Here is a 22435-nt window from a genome sequence, read left to right as displayed (position 1 = left end):
AGAAAGAAAGAAGAAAAGTCATGTAAGCAGCAGCTTAATGGCTGAGATTTTAATTTCTATCTCCTGTCCCACGTCCTTTACACCTGACTTTGATTGCTTTCTCAACAGGTGTTCACAGGTCATTATCTGGCTTCTGGTAATAAAGGCAGACCACGTCATGCACAACTCTTCCAAGACAACCTCATGCGCTGCCACTGAGATGTTCTAGCAGTGTGTGCTCACTGTGGCTCCTCTTAAAGCCAGCAGTGCGAGTCCCTCCCTGGCTCTTTTTTTGCCAGTAGGAGGGAATTCTTTCAAAAGCAACATGTCCCTGGCCTGATGAGGCAAAAATGAAATTTCTCTTAAGAGCGGATATGAATCCTGACCTGAGAGGTGACGCTGGAAATAAAAACGACAGCATCTCATGAAAAAGCCTCTGCACGCTGCCCCCCATGGAGCGAAGCTACTGTGCTGGCAAAGTGGTCTCTATCTTGATTGGAAAATTTTTCATTATTGGACTAATGAGCCATTGGTCCACACCTGGAATCTTTTTCAATGTATAAAAACACTCAAATATAACAGCAGGACTTCAGACAGTGTTTCTCAAAAAAAGGAAAGAAAGAAAAAGCAGATGCAAAATTATAGACCATACATATAATTTTCGCAGCAATCCAAGCCTGAGATTCATATTATTAAACTCAGTTTCCACCTGTTTATCATTACAGTACTAGTTATTCGACATATTACACTTTTAGATTTCCAATCTTCAATTCTAAAGCAAATAACTATGTCATCTTTGAATTAAATATTAGCCTGTGTATAACTTTCAAGTGAATACATAATATTCCAAATACGGAACTATTTTTCAAATAGTCCCAAATATGTTAATGACTTAAAATTACATTATTAAGTTGTGCTCATAATACCAACTGTAGGAAATAGGGAGAGCAAGAAGAAAATGAAACACAACTTTAAAAGAAGTAATTTAAACAAACCCCTTTTGACAAAATAAAAATGTTTTCTTTGTTGAAGTTCTTCACAAAGACACTGAACAGCTTCTCCACAGCTGATAATATGTCTTTTCCCTATCTTTTTATTAATGTGTTAATAAAAAGTACCAATAAAACCAATGTGTAAATCTAATGCTTTATTATATTGAGACTAACAGAATCCATTGTGTGTGAAAACATTTCTAAAAGACTTAAGTTAGTATATTTTCTTGTGAAATATAAATATTGCCATGATCACTAGGTATAAGACTGTCACATCTTATCTCTGTGGTCACTTAGGCCTAATCTAAAAAGCACCTGAGTGAGCATTTTTTTTTTATGTGAATAATACTGAAGACCATAAATAGTAGGTATCAGAAAATTCCATTTAGAAACTAATAAATGATAGTTTTCATTATTTAGAATCAAAACTCCTTAAGTGTAGACTTACTTCTTTCAAATTTATGTCTCTTTTGAAGTCTTTACTCCCAATTATTTATAAATATAAACATTTTGTTGAGACTGGGATTACAAATCAAGGGTAGAAATTCTATGTCTTTCTTAAAGATAGGAAAAGTTGATGGAAATCTTTATGAGATTTTTTACACTGCAAAGAGTTTGAGCTCATTCATAAATAAGATAAATTTTATTTCAGATGTTACAAAAAATATACCTCAGAAGCAAATTAAGAACTGAAACTTCTAAGACAGGTTTAAAAATAAACAAATAAACAAACAAACAAATAAATAAATAAATAAAGTGCAAAAATGCCTGACAAAAGAATTCAAGTTATCTGGAATAAAAGAAACTAATACACATAAAATATGTGCCTAAAGACTGCAGAGAATCATAGTATTTTGTAAATTCATAGAAACATGAAATATGAAACAGGGAAAATAAGCAATCTAGCACTTTCTGTACCAGAGAACAGTATAATGAAAAGAATTTAGCCACTACAAAATGAATTCAACACTTTCTCTTAAAAATAGCAAAAGAAGAAAGCAGCCACTTTAACACAAAGCAGATTACATCCTGCAAGTCCTCCTGGAATGGAGAAGGAAAATGTGAACTGTGTCTTACCTTCTGTATTCGGTGAGAAACTGATTATAATGATAAACCACAGACTTCGCATTCTGCAACCAGAAGACACCATTATTGATCCCTTTAAATATTTTCTTTGTATTCCTTAATGAATCTAGTTATAAATGCCCAGCTTCATCGAACCCAGCAGTCTGCATCATTGATCTTCATATCTGCAAAACAAACAAATCCATCACTTACTTTAAGGCCCTAGTATGTCGTCATAGAAAATACAGAAGGAACAACCCTCTGCCGTGCCCTCCATTTCATAAACATAAAATCCATCGTATCTGAGACACTGGAAAAAAGAAGCTCCTCCAAGTGTATAGACAATCATATTTATAACTGTATATATATGTACATATATGTGTGTGTATACATATATATTTTCTAATAATGATGTTCTCTTAGGAAAGAGTGAAAGCTTAGAAAATCACTTGAGATAATACATGCATCTCTCCATGATGTTAACCTTTTGAATGTTAACCTCTAGAATGCATAATACTTCTAAATACATGTATAAACACATGAGCATTTGTTGATCATAGTGACAGCAATAGAATTTAATATTTCCCCAGTTGTCTTGCAAGATAGATTGCAGATTTGATGAATTCATTTTTCTAAACAAAGGTAAATGTCTGTTAACATATGGGTGTATGTTCATTTAAAGCACAGGCAATCAAAATACCATCTCCAACCATTACTTCTCTGCTAATTACTCATACCATGAGCAGTGAGTGATTGTCTCAAAACTACTTTCTTTTAACTCTTCAGGTTTCCTAGCATGGCTTTCCTTTGAGTAAAGTGTAACTTAAGATCAAAGTAACATCACTGTATCTACTGAACCCAAAAATAACCAAAGATCCTGAGTACTGTGTCTCCAAGGGCTTTGGGGTTTCTTTTCTTTTCTTTTGGAAGAAGCATCTAATTCTAGGTTATTCTGAAATTCATGAACTTCCTGCCCCAGCCCCAGCACGGGCGTTAGAGGTGTGTGTCACAAGATTGGATGGCCTCGCTTTTTAGAAACAGCTGATGTAGGGATGGTTCTATTGTGATGATCTCTGATGGGCCCATCTTCCCAAACAGGACGGCACCAAAGAATGAGGAGTACGGCTTCAAAGTACCCTCAACTCCTAGCGTCACATGAAAACACATCATTTGAAATCTCCCAGACAACTGGTTTATCTCTTTGTAGGGTAGTACAAGGAGCCATAGAGCCTTATAACGCACATGCAATGAAGACAGTTCCCAAATATACCTGAACTTCCTGACACAGCCTCCCATGATAAGGAAACCACTGTGTCCTCTTAAAGGTCCCTTTCACAAGCTGCAACTGTGGAATTGCTGTAGTGTTTGCTGCCAGGGGCAGGCCTGGAGACAGCGCCCAAGGCCTAATCTGTGCTAGATGAGCCTTCTGCCACTGAACTATCAACCTTAACCTTAACTGAGGAGTTCTATAAAGTGGGGACATGAAGGCATTTCTACCTCTTGCCTGACTGGGGTTGTGCAATTTGCATCTTATCACTACAACATGAAAAATAACAAAATACAATGTCCTCCCTAAGCAAGTATTCTGTCACATCATCTGAATTACTCATATCTGTTAGAAGCTCCATGAACCACATTTTACTAGCAGTTTTCTCTATTCCATTAGGTGTCACCATGATATAACTTCAATGGAAAAGCGGTCAGATTCTAAATGGTTTGAAACATAACATTCATCAAACTACAAAGGGATTATCACAGCTGTCAGCAACAAATACACCAAAAAGGATGTAAGAAACAAATTACTCTGAATCCACTCTCTAGCATTTGCATATAAAAATACACAAAAGTCTCAGATGAAAAGCTATCAAGACATTTCTATTATGAGAAATTGGTTTTACCATGCCTACAGGTTAAGGGATAAAACTATGTCTGTGTATGTATATGCACTTCAGCCCATATTTTAGCTCTCTGAAAATACTGAAGAGATTTTAGGTATGGTCATGATGAATGGAACACTGGGGATTGTGCAGCTCTAAGAACACCCCATATAAGATTGCCTATCAAAGAAATAAAACAAAAACAAGAGGTAGCATATTTCTCCCTCCTCTGAATGCAAACAACACAGGAAGCAGGAAGGCTTCAAAACTGAACCTGATGGAGACAGGACAAACCTCCATATGCAGAACTAGCCAGCTCCTGAAAATCTTTTCCAGCATTAGTCAGAAGACAACCTGAAATAGATCTGTTGTTTAAGTTCCCAGGGCAAAGTTCCTGTGGCAACATTGAAAGTTATTCTACATGAGACATATTAGAAAGCTAGTGCTCTGACATACCCAGATGCTCATCAAGAAACACTTTCTCACACGCTTCCAGCTCTCTAGTCACCTGGCCAAGCAGTGGAGAATAATTTCAATATGCGAATGATACGCACTCATTGCTACAACTAAAACTGAGCCGGGCTTTGGACGACTCTATGCTCAAGCAAGGAATTTTGCCTATCCAAGTTTTTCTTGTGATAGGTTCTTTCCTCTCACTGGGCTCACACAGGCACATTGCCCACTGTACCACTCTCTCCCCTTTCCAGTTTCTTAGAGCGGTCCAAGATTCGTCTGTCTTTGGTCACCCACTATTTGAAAGAGTCCTTGTTTGTGGGAAGAAAAGGAAGGAGGAAACCAAGGGCTGACGTCTGCCTTGTAGGAAACAGCTGCCAAGATAGGCTAGCCTGTGTGAGTGAGAGGAAAAGGCAAGAGAAACCGCACAACCAAGACCTCTATTGTGGTCTTTGGCCAGCACTACTACTTCAGAAACAGATTTTACACACTGAAATTCCATGTACTCTTAAGGCTTGAGAATGTGAAACACACTTTACAATGCACGGTCCACTTGACTAGGAGACTCAGTGTAAATGTCTGTTTTCTGGCAAATAGAAAATTCTGGAATGTAAAAAGTCATGGCTTCATTTATGCAAAAAAAAAAAAGATGGAGTTCATCTGTTTGTGCAGTAAGTAAAAAGAATATCAAATTTATTTTTCTCATTCTACAACCTATAACGAATCACTTTCACATCAAATAAAATTATTTCCAGAAGTTCATACTTTGAGTGCAGTTTCTGAAAACTAAGTCAGAAGATTTTACTGCTGTGATCCAAATTAAAAACAACCCTTCACTGAACAAATGTTAATGAAAACTGAAATACTTACAAACCACTACCACTATCAGCTAAGAATAGAATGAATAAATAAATATGGTGAAAAGAACCCAAGGAAGCTTTGCTCCTAAAATAATCTAGAGCCTAAGGAAACTCACATGCATGCACACAGCTACCAGATCATCCCTTCAAAGCTCCTGCAAGCACCAGCAAAGCACCCCACAATGTCCGACACTCTGGTGCATACCTATAATCTGAACAAGCTGGAGCCTGAAGCAGGGAGATCATAGTTCAAGGCTCACCTAGGGGGGGGGAGGGGGGGGTTCAACTTAAGAAATGGAGGGGGGAGGGGCAGGTATTTCTCACAAAGCAAAATAAAACTTAGGAACAAAAGCAGAAATGGGCTATTGAATATCCTTCCCACAAACAAAAGATTACTTTGAATAATGCCCCAGATTAGCTACTTATTTGTATTTAGACTTTTAGAAAATCTTTTTCCAAACACATCAGAAAGCTTAGCATGGCAAGGGGGGAGAAGGGGCCGAGTGTATGTCTTACGAAAACCAGAGACAGCACAGTACCCCTTAAACTAGCTGAATTACAACTGTGGACACATCCCAGCTTCTGACGGACAAGCCCCCATGCTTCTGTCTCCTTCTCGAAATAAGGAGCCCTGCTATTTCTTGCTTCTGTGAACCACAAACCATTGTCTACAAACCTCAGCAGTGACCTCTTTGGCTCTGCACAACCTATTACTCAGCCATGTAAAAAGTCAATTAATGCATCCCTTACTAGGAAGGCCTCCCCAGCTGGGGAGTGACTTCCAGGAATACGCCTCAGCACCGCCTCAGCACCGTGCACCGTGCACATCCCAATAGCCCTGGATGCTACAGACTCAGATGTGGTCTTTCAGATGGTAAACTGCTTTTGTGTTTACCGGTGGCAGTAAACACCCCTGTGCCTTAAGCTGTGAGTGAAATGACTTAAAAGGGAAACACCAATGACCAGCTCTCAGTCACATCGTTATGTTGCATCGCGCCTACCCCAATGACGGGACATTTATTTAGAAAGGTCAGATGGTAGGATGATAGGCATCGTGAAGCTGATAGAATTTAACATCAATGATAATGAAAGGAAAAGAAAACTGAACTAAAATTTGCTAAAACTGAACATTGCACATGGCTTTTCTACCAAAAGCAAGCAAAGACTCACTTAACTTGACCTCCACTCGTGAACACTGAACTCCTTAGAACACTGGATGTTAAACACAAAGAGAAGCCCTCAGACAGCAATGGCGGAAAAGAACCACTTTTCCCTGAGACCAGCCAAAGACACCAGTCCTTGACATTGCATACACAGTCATGCTGCAGAAAATGAAGCAAGCACACTCCAGATCAGCCGAAAGTGGTACACATTAATGTATGTCGACTCTAAATGAAAATCAAGGATGGTTTCACAAAGTCAGTCTTTCTGATCTCATTGCTGCCATAAAATTGCAATCATTATCAGACGGGATTTTCCAGCTTTAAAAAAAAAAAAGCAGCCTTCCCATATTTTCCTAGCATAAATGCGTACGTCTCCCTCCCTGCCTTGAGCACAGTAGCTTACAGAATTTGTAGTAACTTAGCTAAAACTCAGTCAGGGTTCTCAGCTGTCAGAAGTGTTTGTGGTTCTTCCACCCACTACAGGCAGGTTGGACTCGGCCCCTTGCTCAGACCCGAGAAAACACCAACAGCTCTGAGAGTTTTCTGCCAACAGATGCCCCAAGTGAACCTTCTAAACCACTCATCAGAGAAGCTTGCTCAGCATCAAACACTTCTTTGGGGTCTGAGTTTATTTTCTTCCCTTCCCAAGGACAGCATTGTGGGTGGAGGTGGCAAGGCCGAGAAGTCAAAGTCACATGGCCAACCAATAGTCCCCACCCTCTCACTCCCTCTAATCCTTGCAGACACTGTTACCAAGACACTAGCAGTGCTTCTTGAACACTCTCTGCTAAGGCCCCCTGAAGAGTCATGGTCGCTCTTACCCTTGACTGAAACTTCTTCGCTGTGAAGGAATAAATCCTCCTCTGGGGCTCAGAGGAGCACAGAGAGTTCTTCGGGAATTCTACTTGCATCTGCTTTCTGCTATCGTCTAGGAGTCTTGCTGAGCCTGCAAAAGAGGCTGGAGCTTCGGACATCAGAGCTCAGTCGGGGCAGGCTGCCTCCTCATTAAAACCCATCCAGTTGAAATGACAAACACAAATAGCTGTCATTTTCAAACCAGTATGGGGGACATCTTATGACAGCATAGGAAACGTGCAACTTAAGTTCCAAACAAAAAGGGGGGTAAAGGGAGGCATAGCTGCAGAGCAGCAAAATTACTGGGAAAGTTGTCCAATGCCTCACGTTTATATTTGAAAAGAAATGGTACCCATGAACTTTGTACCTTACTATTTGAAAACATTTGGAGTGCTGACAACACAGAAGGTATGGAGTTCTTGTTGCTGGGTTTGTTTTTTTGACTTTGCTTTTTTGTTTGTTTGCTTGCTTGCTTGCTTGTTTTCATCATTTGTGTAAAGGAAAAGCTATTATGACAGAATGACTGACTGGCTTATTGATTTAGGGTTTTTGAAAAAGGGCTCATGTACGTCAGATTCTCTATGTAGCTGAGGGTATCTTTTTTTCCTTATCTTCCTCCTTCTGCCTTCCAAACCCTGGGACTACAGGGGAATGTCACTATGCTTTACTTACCCAGGAAAAGTCATTTTATTTATGTATTTATGTGTAAGTTATTTATAGGTGTGTGCATGCATGCATGCATGTTTACATGCATGTGACTCAGGTCCTAGGTTGATGTTTGGTATCTTCTTTATTTCTCTTCACATTTTTTACAGAAGCAAGGTCCAGCTCTGAACCTTTGAGCTTGTTTATAACTAGCTCACCTATTCTGGCTAGTCTAGATAGCAAGCCTGCTCCAGAATCCTCAGGCTCTACCACAAGGGTGCTGGAATTAAAGGCATCCACACCACAAGTGATCCATACAATTTGCTTGCTTGCTTGTCGTTTTGTGTTTTAGCTGAATACCCAAGGATGGACACCACGACTAGAAGGAGGACTGGAAAGAGGCCCAAACAGTAATCCTTGTAAAAATGCTAGCTTGGAGCTACAAGGCTCCTTCACTAAGTTCTCTGAACTTACTCAGCTGATTAAATGGGGGGGGGGAACATGCCCACAGAGGCTAAGGGGGAAGCTGAGGACTATCCACCAGCCCACTCATAACTGGGCTCTTAGTAGTGGCTTCTAGTTGCCCTTGCACTAAGAGTAAGAGAAAAACCATCTCATACAAAGGGAGATGGAACTCTAGGTCAAAAACAACTCATCTGAATATACAGCTATAAATGCCTAACAAATCAAATAACAAATAGTTATGTAGGTAAACTAAATAGTTCAAAGTGTGAAAGGCACAGGCTGCTCCAAGGCAGTGAGGAGAGAGCAGGCTAGGAAACACACCGGTGGTCTAAAGTCACAACCGCTGTTAATAAAGTTGATCGTATAAAACCTACTTCATGGGTCCTAATACAATTTACTGTAGAATGAAAAATGTAAGCAAAGTCATTTTGTGATTATGAAAGTGTTGAAGAACCATGTTTACATGAGCAAAACTAACATCCCTCAGGTAATGATAACTATGTATTAACTTAATCTTTAGTATTTCCAGTTGAGCTACCTTAATTTTTACCCATTTATATTGCTATTTAAGGCACTAACAATTACATGTTATAAATTAGCAAATTATTCTAGACTGATGAATCTCATGAATCAAACTACCTGAGAAGTTGCTTCGAAGTTAGTTAAAAAAAAACACAAATATTAGCAATATGTATGCTTTAATTATCACAGAAGGAATCAATATTCAAATTCCCTCTTGGTCTGAGTATACAACCACTAAGTGAAATAATAATGAATGACCCAGGGTTGCTGTATGTTACAACATCCTATCACCATGAAAGATTTCTTGTAGGTGATGAGTTATTCTGGGAAAAACATGCAAATGATCTTTAAAAATATAAAAAAAATTAACTTAAAAAAATATTTAGCAAGAGCCCAGCATGTTCAATCCTGCCAATAATTCCAGCACTCATGAAGCTGACACACAAAGACTACTACAAATTCAAACACAGCTTGGCTACACTGACTCAAACAACAATCAAAAAGCCCAAGAACAAATGAACCAAGAGAAAATACAGCATAGAGCTGAAGAAAAATTTGACATACAGCACCACAGGTTTGCAATAAGCCAGTATACAATACAATTTGCTCAGAAGTTGTCATTTTATACAGCCTTATGTAAGCTTGTACTTCTTTTAAATTGGTATGGGTCGTATTAGCATACTTTCTGGTTCCCACTGGCTAATGAGTTATACCTACACCTTTCTGGCATTGATTCCGAAATCAGTGTTTTTATCTTATTTACTTCACATACTAAGTAGTCTTGTGTTAGTTTGTAAAGGAATTATGTGGAAAGACTATGATAAAGAAGCTAAAACTCTACGGAGAAATAAACTGTGCTAGAAAATGTCAAATAGAGATATACAAAATAAACAATTGCTGAATTACCAACACTTCCTAGTAACAGATGTGTTGCATATCAAAATCTGAAGAAAGCACAGAGTTCCTGCATCCGCGTCTCCTCAAGATATGTACTTAGATCAGCTGACACTCACTCAATGAGAGCACACTTAACCTGTGCTGGAGACCTTGAGACCAGTCACAAACATCTGGGTCTCAAGTTCAGCAATTGTGCAGGCATGTGGGAAAGTCCACAAACCTACGACTGTGTAGTTTTCTAATTTTCCCACTTTCTGACTTTGGCGAGGATGTCACTGTAAGTAATATCAAGAAAAGCATTCAAGGGCTTCCGAAATGCTAAACTCTTATTGTATTGGCAGCTACGACACAGCACCTTGGCATTTATTCCACTCCCATATTCTAGACTCCACCTTTCTAGAAAACTAGATCATCAGAAATCAACATGTCAGGAGAGACTTCAAGCAAGAACAGGCCATGGGGTGAAGACCCCTTAAGTCACCAATTTCCCTGCAATGTGTATCTACTGATGTCTACCAGAAAACTCAAAATACAACTATTTCTAAATAATTAAATCTACTAGCAGCATTAAACAAATTCCTTTTGAGTCTAAATAAATGAACAGAACAGAGTATCGAAATCAGGATTAATTCTAAGAACAAAGTTTGTTAGGGTAGCCTTGGCTAAGGAGTGAGAACCTATCTTAAGAGTTTAAGGCAATGTCAGAGAGGAATTTGTCATCTTCAGAAATAAATACCAACTGCGTCACTTTGAACAGTTAGCAGTTGTCAAATAAATAAATAAATTTTAAAATTTTGTTGAAAATTCAAAACATTATATTCTATAGGTTAGTACTGCCCCACTTGGAGTAGGGTGAGAACTGAGGTTTTTCAGAAAAATGATTTCAAAAACAAAAATGTAATTTTATAATCCCTGGTAAAATTTCAAATGACACTAAGAAAACAATAAAACAGAGATGTTTTCACAAAAAAAGCAAAGGAAGGTTACAAAAAAAAACCTACTCAACATTTAAGTAACTTTACAAGCCTTCCTCATTTGGTAACTAATTCCAGCAAGAGTGTGTGTGTGTGTGTGTGTGTGTGTGTGTGTGTGCAGTAATGATTTTTTAAACATCTTAATTTAAAGAGCTTTGGGGGGATTGCTTATTGTTATCGCATTACATACAAGAAAAGAGAAGAAGAGTGTACCTGACTGACACCTGCAATCCCAATGCTTGGGATGCTGAAACAAGGCCAACCTGGGCTACAGAGTGAGAGACTGCCATGGGGTTGAAGGGAGCATAGTCGTCTCCTTGTAATCTCAGCAGGAAGACCTCACATACAAGGCCAACCTGGACCACATTGTGAGACCCCATCTCCAGAAACCAAAAAGCTGGTGTGAAAAGGTAAGGGCCCATGACAGCCCGTGACTCCTTAGATCTCCTGGGTTTAAAGTTATTGTTTCATTACATTTGGAAAGGGTAAAACCACCAGGTTACATACACAGACTCCGTGGGTATGGGAGCTAGGATCAGATGACATCGTCTATGAAGCACCGGATAGTTAACTGCTTAGGAGTCAATAGTCTCTGTTACCACCACACACCTGGGCCACCATGGTAAAGGTTAAAAGAATGAGCACGGTAGCAGAGCTCCCGAGTTAAAACAGGTGGCTGACCCACCCTGCTTCAGATGAGGGTCTGACCAGAATGACTGAATGCAGCCATGTCCCTAATGAACACATGGCTATCAGTGTCTACAGCATTGCCAACGCCCTCAGTCTGCTGTCTTTGGAAAATCAATCTGAACATTCAGGTAAAGGTAAATGAACCGTGCTGATGAGAAAAACAAAACAAAACGCCATGATCCCGACAAGACCAGACAGATGTGTCTGTCTCCCTCCATACAAGCAGATCCACAAGTACCCTTCTCAGTATCGGGGAGACTTAAAAGAGAACAAAGCAGCTTGTCTTACTGCTTTGATTGACATGGGAAAATGCAAAAGCCATCAAAAAAGTAACAGGAGCCTGAAAAGTAGGGGCTTGGAGAAGACCCCAGGTACTCCACTCTAAGTGTGATGGAAATGGCTGTTGGGAAACATGGCTTCCAACACACAGAGCCCTGCTGGCATTGCTGAGTCCCATGAGGGGCACAAAATCTGTCCCAGTAACACCCACCTTAAGGGGAAATTGCTAAGCCCCAGTGTGATGACTTTGTTCAAGAAAGGTAAAAATTCCACAAGGCTGAATCCCTAACCTCACTCCGAGTCACTGTGAAGCCATAATTACTAATTACACTGTTAGTTGAAAAGAATTATTTTCCAAGTTCTTTATTCCTGTGTCCACAACCAACGCTTATTTTAGCATCAAATGTGACTTTCTCCATACGTAATGCCCACTAAAACGCAACAAGCTCTAGCACACAACTCATAAATGTGACGAGTTAAACTACAACAGATATCACATTAAAGAAAATGAAGACTAAACTTTTCTACAAAATATTATATACACATAAGACAAAGAGGAGAGAAGGTTACAAATTTTTAATAAGAACATTATATTATGGTAGTAGTAATCTAGGTATTTTACTGGAAGTAAAGTGGATTACTGTAAATGAAATTTTAAAATGTCTTTTCCATTTTACAGATAACACAAAATGACTTTTTTCATGTCTCTGACGATAAGGACAAATTTGCCAAGCATTTAAATGGTGCCTTCGCTCTTCCCACCCAGGCTCATGAATTAATAATTCTGTGCCATTAATACAAGAAGATAAATGATAAAAAGGTTAAGGCACATGGGCCAACCATATACACATGCTTCTTTTAACACCGTTAATACGCCCCTGCCAATTATAGCTAAAACTTTTTAAACAGTTTCCAATAGCGTCTTTACAATCTAAGTAGCAGCTTATACACACACAATTTCACAGGATACATTCCTAATAAATCTCCTGCTGGCCCCAAACAATCATTCTAGGGGATTAAAGCGCAACAAGTGTTAGCATTAATAATGCTGTGCACACTGTGTGTTAAAGAAGTCTTCCTTGCTACTGTCAGTCTCTGGAAACCCTTCTGGACCAACAAACTGATTAAGAATGAATTAGATCTGTATCTTCCGATTGCTGACTTACTCTAACAAAGGAATAAATTATCAGGTAATAGTAAAAGAGAAAAACACAGTGTTAACAATGAAATACCAGACTTCGAAGCTAGCTTTCTAAATGTAAGTAGATAAACAAACTCTATAGATATCAGCTCAATCTTAATTTTTAGAGCCAAAACTCCTCTGAAGCATTGTTTCAGTTTGGGAAAGACACAGTTGTGTTTTGTAGTGATGGAGTTTGGGGGTTGGGTTGGTTTTTCTAATTTCTATCCCAAATACATACGTGATTTCTTTTATTTTTATATATTACTTATTTATTTATTTGGCAGGAGAGAATTGACCAGAGCCTGCAAGGAATGGAGGAGGATACATTGAGAAGACAGACAAAGTAAAAAATTAAAACTAAAAATTACATTAGTAAAACATCCAAACCAATCTAATCTCAAGAACACTCTACTTGGCCAGATTTATTCCCCCCAATAATTGTGAATATGCCTATCACAGTGACCTTACTCCAAACTTTTTGTTGATATGAGATCTCCCTTCCTTCCTACCTAAAAATAAAAATATTCTATACAGACCTGACACCATTAATGGTGAAGCAGTGAAACATCCAACTAGGAACAAATAAATCCCTCTCCCTCGTCAGCCCCTGCCACCATTCTGAGTCAAGTATTGATAGATGCTACTGGGTCATCTTGTATCAACTCTTAAACTAAAGTCTTTGGACTAATTTCTTTAAGCCCTTGGTGGGAATTGCCAGTGTTTATCTTTCTTCAGCCTAAGTCCACGAACAGCAAAATAGGCCTGTGGTGTAGGCCTGTGATTCCAGTACCTTGGGAGACTGAGGCAGGGGGTAGCGGGTTCAACATCACTATGGGTTCCAGGGGAAGTTCTCAATGAGCCTGTATAATGTCTCAAACAACAAATAAAGGGAGACTGAGCTCAGGGCTGGAGTGCCTGCCTAGCATGGGTGAGGCCCAAGGTTCTATCTCCAGCACCCCCACTCGACACCCAAAGATTCCTGAATACACAGTCTGTGAGGGGGCTAAGGTAGAGACCACAAGCAATACAAGGATGCCAACAAAGCCAAGGAGAGGGGCTGAAACAGGAGTGATTCTACCATCCGTGTGGTGATGACGTCAAGCACTCCTGGTGAAGTGTGACTTTTGTTCTTGGCTGTAATCTTGCTTGTGATGAGTGAGTGCTGAGCTTATGTAAAATAGCAAATGTGCAACAAATTAATCAACTGTGGGAAAACATTTTAAATTCATCTCTCTTTCATCTCACGTCTATAGGTGACAATGGCCAGTCTTTAAAAATCATTTTATGTTCTCAGGCCATACTAGGCTTGCTTGCCGTGATTGTCTGGACCACTTTTGACACACTTATGCTCTGATTTCTGCCTGCAACCCCTCTGCCACTTGTTTTTTGCCTAGAGAATCATCCCCCCTCCACCCATCGCCATTTAGGCTTTTCACTAGGTAGAGCCTTGGTGAAACCTCCAACAAAGCTATTTTTAATCACGATACAGCACATGCACCATTAACAAAAAGTATATGGAGTCATTTTCAGAAGATCATGAGCTAACTGAAAACAGACCTAATAACTTTCTCACCTATCACTTCATAAGGTGCCAGATACCATTTAGAACGCAACAAGCAAAAGCATAGGAAACATTCCGAACGTGAAGGCAGAGGTTGGATCAAAGAAGTCAATGGGATTCAGACACTGAAGGGCACAATGCAGACAAATTTCATTCTAAATGAATGAAACAAATTTACAGAAAGATTTCAAAAGGGGGGATTTTTTTTTCTGGGCATGACTATCTTTCAATTCATTAATGAAACGAAAATGAGTATTTTGTCAGAGAGATGAACTTATTGACATGTTATAAATTATCTTACCCTTTTCAGCACCTATTAGAGTCAAACAAACCCCTCCAGTGAAAAATTTAAAATCACTGGGTCTCTCCAGGCAGAGGCACCGAATTATGCCTGAAACAAAGCCTGCTGCTCCAATCCAAACCAGCAGAGACATCCCTGAGCAAATAAGTTAGAACAGTAATAGTATCAACACACACACACACACACACACACACACACACACACACACACACACACACACACACACACACGCATGCATGCATTTGAAGGTATATATCCAAGCATACACAAAACCCTCATAATTTAAAATAATTTAGAACTTAAGTATGTGAAATTATATGAAGCTGCTGATACTGAATCTTCTAATTCTGCGTTTAGGTAAAAACTGAAGATTGTATAGTGAACAGATTAGACATCTGGGTTGAAAAGTACACCAAAAAAATCCTGGTGATTTGTTTTTCTGTTGCCAATTTTTAAAGTGAGCCTGCATTTCCCCATACTTACTATGTGGGAAAAATAACTGCTTCTCTCAGTAAAGTCCCCCTTGACATGAAACATCATTGAGCAGAGGTTAATAACATACATGCTTAAAACAAGATCAAAAAGACTTTTACTTCCACTCTGAATAAAAACGTGGGCTTGGAATGTGGGCCAATCGCATGGTGCTTGCCTAGCATGAACGAGGCCCCAGAGTCAATTCAAACCCAGATTGAGGAACTGAAAAAAAAGTTCACATTTTTCTCACGAATACTAGACCAGTGAGTTACCCAGTTGAACATCTCACTTTTATTTGACTGAGCGGTAACCTCAACGTTAGGATTTAACCCCAGCCTTCGGTAAGGACTCCATCAGGTATCTTCACCTCATGCACTAGGAAATGCCACTTTTTACTCTGTGACTCATAGAGACGACTGCAAAAGCATGGCAACTTGGAAATCATACCGGCATTTGCAAACTAATTATCCATAATACATAAACTCAACATTGACAATAAGCCTAAGAAACTCATTTACAAAAAGACACACAGGTATTAAATACAAAATTTAACAGGTTTTAATAATTAGACTCTGTAAACGGTGTGATATGTCCTAATTTGGCTAAGAAGCATTTCTCATGAAACTTCTCAAACTAAACACAAGGAATTTATTCTGGCATTTCACTAAATTAAAAATCCTGAAATCCTGCAGCCTTATGTACAAATTTAGATTTTTATTAATACTTTAAATCAAACCACAGTTAGTATTCAGTTTCATCTAATGCAATTTACAGTACACTTCTGCTATGGGAAAGCAAGAACGTAATGAGACTCTAGTCAGATTTTAATATAAGGATTCTGGAAGCAGGGAACCGCCCTCCTGCTCTCCCCCTTCAAAGACTCCTGTCATTTCACAATTAAGAGATGAAGATAATCCACTAATGATGTACAGTCACCCACTGAAGAAAAGAGCTGCGAACAAATGGCGCTTTGCACTCCAGAACATGTTCTCATGCCAAAAATGTGACCACCTGTGTTAGTATCTCATGTAAAAATTAAGTGCCTTTGTTTCACAGGCTGCTAGATGACTCAATGGTAACAGGGTTTGGTAACAGTCCAAGCACCGATTTATTAAAATATTATGAAAACATTGCTTGAAATACTTTACCCTACAAACATGAAAAAAATCTCACTTTTAAGAATTATTATTGTGTTTAGTTTCCACAACGCACTAAATACAATGACATTCACACTTCAACACCAGCAAGAATTCACAGTTAATTCCCGTTAACTCAAACTAATTACCTTGAATCTTGTCCCCAGCATGAATGATTCTTTCAGAAGGAAAGAGAAACAAGTCCACATAGGAGACCCTCTGTCCTGAATCTTTATGCTCCCTTCAAGAGGATAACAGGGAGGAGGATACTGACGCTGGGGACAGTTTGGGGCCAGGTATGCTGGGAGCAGGGATTCTGGAGCTATGATGAGGCGAGGGAGAGCAGCCCCGTGCTTTTATATGGTAACTCCACCAGGCATCACATCACAATGGGGGAAAGTATTACCTTTTGTACTTACGCTCTGGCATTTTCAGGTAGAGAGACACCAACACTTCCTGTTCTCAGTATTAGACCTTAATTTTGACATTGTAGTTACTGACTCATCATCTAGGCTACCAAAAACTAGAAAATCCTTTAATAAAAAGGGAGGGAAGCAGGGAGAAGGAAGAAAGGAAAGGAGGGGCAGAAGGAAGGGAGAGAGAGACAGACAGAGGCACACACAGAGAATATGAATAGGGAAGGACTCAGCCTTGATCAGAAATGAGAAAAGAAAAAAAAAGGGGGGAGTGGGGAATCCGGCCAAAACTGAAATGAAAGATGAAGATGGTTGTCAAAAGACTTGGGCCACCTGACTACTGGAACCACCATTCACCAGCTTAAATCTACCTCAATGAAAAGCCATGGAAAGCATTTACTGAGGGCCATCTGAATTTGAAGCTCCACCTTAACACACAAAACGCCCTCCACTGTCTAAAAGCAACACACTTTGGGATGAGTCCAGAGCACCCAATGCCCATTCTACTGTTACCTCTCCTGGGTCCCTGAGAATCCTGAGCGAGTTAGTTGTGTTGTAAACTTGAATCTCATCATGAGACTCAAAGTGTTTATCATCTACCTACTCAGAGTACATGGAAAGAGTTGGAGAGACAAGAGGATGTGGCAAAGGTTCACACCTGTCCCCCTCAGTGGGACTGCTTTAGCTTAGAAAGGGTGAGGTCTGCTAAGTAGAGATCCCAAGCACCTCCTACCAAAAGGAGACTGACAGCCCACTGTGACTGAGGCCACGGTGAGCCAGCCCATCACTGAGCACAGACAGGCTGTTGTTCAATTACCATACTACAAAGGACCACCAACAAAACCTAATATGACTGCCATCTAGGATTGGGGTTGAGTTCTGTTCTTTTTGAGACAAGTCCTATAATACCAGAGGCTGTCCTGCAACTCATGGTAATCCTCCTGAATTCTTCCTACTGGGTGCTGAGAGAACAGGCATAAACGACCATTCAAGCTTTGAAATTCTACTACATATTTTTACCTTTATAGAGGACAAAAGTTAGTAGGAACACTATGCTTTCTACTTTTTAATTTTTACATTTAGTTAATTGTATTTAATTCAATAAACATATAACATTAGGAATTTATGATAACCAAAGAGAAAGATTAATTCATTAAAGATAAACTGCAATGAATAAAAAAAAAATCTTCAGGGACAGAGAGATTTCTAAACTATCTATGAGGGGACAGTGTGGTAACTAAGGAAACCTATGAATACTGACTATCAAGCTGATTGTTTACAGAGCTCTTACAACAGTAGGGAAACCAGAACAATGACAAATATCTCAAAGTATCTATCCAGGATAAAGTAAGCATGTCATTTGAAATAGATTATAAGAGCTGGCTATCAAGACTCTCATAAATTAATTAATTAATTAACTGAAAGCCTAAGCTTGTAGCCTGAAAACTATACATTGACTCATCTTATAGGAGCAATTGAAAAACATACTGCTTAAGCACACAGCAGTTCACTCCCCAAAACACTTGTAGGTATTGGTATAAAGAATGGGAAAAATCTATTTTTGCACACATATCACGTTAAAAATACACATACAGTGACCGGGGATATGGCACGAGAGGAGAACACTTGCCTAGCGTGCATGAGGCCCTGGATATCAGCATCACACTAAATAGGCACAGCGCATGTTAGCTTAAAGCAAACTGGGACAGTGAGCATTTAGCTATGCTCCTCTAAGCATTATGACAAACAGGAAAAGGCCTCTCCTTTGTGAAGGGGCTGTGGGTAGAACCTGAGTCCTGGGCTTTGATTCCTCACTCCTCCTTCACTTACTGGATTACACTCAACCACTGTACCATCTGTCTGTCATCACTGTCTGTCCTCTCACCGGGACAGTCCTCCACAGCTTCAAATTAGGTTTCCATCCCTTCCAACATCTCCCCACTCTATTTCACGGCCCCACAATGTTCAGAAACTAGCAATTCAATGTAATACTCTCTCAACTGAGAGTGTAAGCAGTTATGCTCTGCACCACCATAACAGTGCAAGTTCTTAACAGACACAACCCACCAAACAGTCCAGGTCCACGTCCTTGGGCGTGACTGACAGTGCTCAAACACATCCCAAACTAACAGTCCAGTTCCATCTGCTTCCACTTGCTGTGACTGACAGTGCTCAAACGCATTCCTCTGACAAAGGCCCCAAACCTTCCTCCTCAGAAACAGCGCGGACTCTGCCTGCAGCCTTCCTCTGGCACAGACCTGAAAGGTATGTCCCTTTCCACACCACTCATTTTCAGTGCGCTCTCCGCTGTGTTCCTAGCTTTCGCTCTACACTTCATTTGGTCACGTCTTTACAGTGCACAAAGCTCACCACAGTTCTTGAGCAAAACTCACATGATAGTACCTCCCTTCAGGAAGGGCCTTAATAAACATCCATGCATCGAGAACAAACAAAACTAAAGCCTCAGATTAATAGTCCACTAGATGAAATGTGCTTATCCGGGGCTTGTTCTTGGAAAGGTTAAAGCACAGTATTTTAAAAGACAGACTTGAAGAACAGTGCAAGCAAATGCATATTTTTGGTCTGGTAATTTGGGCCAACTTGGTACCAGAAATGCTGTCAAATTTTTGAACCCACATGTGTGGCCACAATAACCTCTGTGGTATTACAGGGAACCAAAAATAACATCCTGAAGGTGAAATCCAAGGCACTGCAAAAACTGTGGATTATTAAAGTAAACCCCAGCCCTAGCCTGCCACTCACCCAGGAACACCACTGAAGACAGTTGCTCGAAGCTAAAATAATGTAACCTACTTTCACAAATTGTACCCATGCAGGAGCTAGATCTTTTTCAAAAGATACTTTAAGTATAAATTATATTTTAAGAAGTCTCTGAAAGTACTTCTTCTAACACTGAAATTCCCGAGTTGCGGCCACACTAGAAAGGTTTCTTGAAACTTGAAGAGGAAACTCATGGAAAAACAATGGCAAAAGCTGAATCATTCATGATTGGTGTGGCTGACAGGGCTGCCAAGCGTGAGGGTTCACTCATTCAAATATGCTATTGCGATGCCAGAGGACCCTAATATGTCTGTGGACCTGAAAAGTCATCTGAGATATTGGTAAAATTAACAGCCTTATATGTAAAACCATTTCAGAGATGGGAAGAGATACCAGTCAGGTAAATAAGCAATTTGGGTATCTGTTATAGATTTTGAAAGAAAAGTGGTAAGTCTCTGGTTTTAATTAAACTGTGGATGGTATTTGCTCTTTTTTTTCATTGAATCTGTAAAATCTACATGTATTAAACCAAAATCGTTCTTCTCTAGGTTGCTTATATTCATCATCTGGGGTTTTCAGGCATCATCCACACTTGTAGTCAACTACTAACCTCTACTAAATTTGTAGCTGTTGGAAAGTGCAAACATGACTTCTGCCCCCCTCATCCCGTTAAAGCTGTGTCTACTGTCCTACAACACGTGATTCCAAAATCTTTAATTTTGCTTAACACCTACACTTCACTTCGGGCTTTGTGCAAGAAACCCAGGGCTTCAAGAACACTGAACACATCCAGTCTACACCCTAGCTCTCTTTTTCATTTTTTAAAAAATAAAACTCTATGTTAAAATGATGAAAAATATTAAAACTCTCTTAAGTACTTGGTATTAAAAGTGTCAATTTCACAAACCAAGAATGAATGCTCAGAGATGAATGGACCTAAAGACTTTGAAGCCTGGGTGGTCTCCAAAGTTACCTGAGCAAAGAGTGTTAATGAAAATGAAAGCCATTAGCTCAAACTACAGCCTGCTTTGGGGAACTCTAACTAGAATTTTCAGTTTGACTCTTTGGATCTTTAATTATCGATCCATGACAGGTCCCTACCCAAAAGCTCTGTGCTCAGAATTCCGTACGCTCTTTATATCTCTGCACTTTTCTTCTTATGAAATAAACACAAATTAAGGACAACACAATGCAGTCACCACCTAATTTCACCAAGATTGTAGTATCTAATAGAAAGTAAGACACATGAGAAAAAAATTGGGACTTGGATCTCACAAATACAGTAATATTACTGGAAGTAACAGAGAGCCAAGCCTGTTTATATCCAAAGACTAAGATGATCAACCATGCTACATCCAAGCAAGAAGCATTTAATTATTTGATTTAGCATAAGCTGGGATGGAATGAACAAAATTAATCTACTGAGGTGCATACTTTCCCCTGCCAACCCTCTTATAAACTAGCTCCCCTGTCCCTTTAAAACCCCACCACTGCTCATAGAAATTGAAGGTGGCAGTGCACACCCAGCACTCAGTGTCCTCTAAGGAGCGCCAATGGAAACTCCTACTATTTCTTTTCAGGAAAAAAAAAAAAAAAAAAAGGATGTGATATCAAGGTTTATTTTGCATGCTGGCAAAGGCCACCCATAATTTACAATGAGTGATCAGCATAGCATTAAGGGCAGCCTCTCACAATGATGCCAAACAAGGAGGGGGGTGGGGGGTATCTAGTTTTCTTGTACTAACCAGGGAGGGCTTGAATACATCTGAGGTCACATGACCAGTGTGCATTTCACCTACATGGAACAGTTATGACCCGCTAGCAGTCACTAAAAGCACTTCTCACTCTTGGGGTGAGGGGTCAAACAGCAGAACTTACTTTGGTGTGAACGGAAAAGTATTTTCTTAAAAATATTGAGATTTATTTATTATGTTTATTTATGCAGTGAATTTATGTGTGCTGTGTGTGTGCAGGTGCCCATAGAGCCCAGAGGCATGGGGTCCCTTGCAACTGGAGTTACAGGCTGTTATGATTGCCTGATGAGGGTGCTGAGAACAGGCAGACACCAAACCCAGGTCCTCTGCAAGAGCAGCAAGCACTCTTAAACTCTAAGTCACTCCTCCAAACCCCACGAAAATAATTGTTGAGGAAGAAAACAAAAAAAAATCAGCAATTCAGTGGTATGTGAAGAATATGAGTTTATCAAAAAGCAATCTTGATAATAACTATTCTATATGAGGACATCCTCAAAGAATTAAAGTCATATACAAAATGCTTCAAAGGTGGGAGGAATAGTGCCTGAGTGCTCTGATGGTAATGGGCCTGTTTTATAAGTGCACAGGAATTAGACATTATTCTTTACAAACAGGCAACAGTGGTTTAATAAGTTACATCTACACATCAAAACTGTGTTTCCAAGTTATTTTTAATTCAACACTAATGTCATGATGATATGACTACAATATTCCTGAAAATTTTCTGACTTGATTGTCATAGAATTAACACACATCAGTGAGAAAGAGACCATAATGTCTTGACCCATTTTCACTACTGTTTTTTGTTTGCTCGCTTTGGCTTTTTACAATAGGGTTCTCACCCTGCAGCACAGGATGGCCTCAAAGTCATGGCAATTCTCCAGCCTCAGCCTCACCATTTTTAAAATTCTTCAAATAGTTAAACAATAGATGTAACATGGATTATTTAATTGACTATTGTTTTAAACAGATCAAATTCTTATTCTCCAGGCTTTCAAGAATATTCCAAGTATTAAAAATCAATCTCAAGTATTTTGGAAAATGCAGTATTTAAAAGTAAGTTGTGGGTCAGTGAGAAGGGTGAAGGCAGAGCCCTTGTTGCCATGCCGGGTG

General features: G+C 39.5%; 1 protein-coding gene across 12 annotated transcripts in view; it reads right to left on the bottom strand.

Annotated features, from left to right (window-relative positions):
* The window catches only part of Adgrl2 (adhesion G protein-coupled receptor L2), a 173034-nt gene that overhangs the window by 135328 nt on the left and 15271 nt on the right, over positions 1-22435 (bottom strand). For all 12 annotated transcript variants that reach the window (XM_035451260.1, XM_035451258.1, XM_027395941.2 and 9 more), the window contains exon 2: positions 2049-2221. In XM_035451260.1, coding sequence (XP_035307151.1) covers positions 2049-2121 — 73 coding nt within the window. In that variant the 5' untranslated portion in view covers positions 2122-2221. The remainder of the gene's footprint in view (positions 1-2048; positions 2222-22435) is intronic.

Source organism: Cricetulus griseus (assembly GCF_003668045.3).
Source record: "Cricetulus griseus strain 17A/GY chromosome 1 unlocalized genomic scaffold, alternate assembly CriGri-PICRH-1.0 chr1_0, whole genome shotgun sequence".
Lineage (NCBI taxonomy): Eukaryota > Metazoa > Chordata > Mammalia > Rodentia > Cricetidae > Cricetulus > Cricetulus griseus.
Note: the sequence above shows the minus strand (reverse complement) of the source record. Positions and strands in the feature narration are given on the sequence as shown.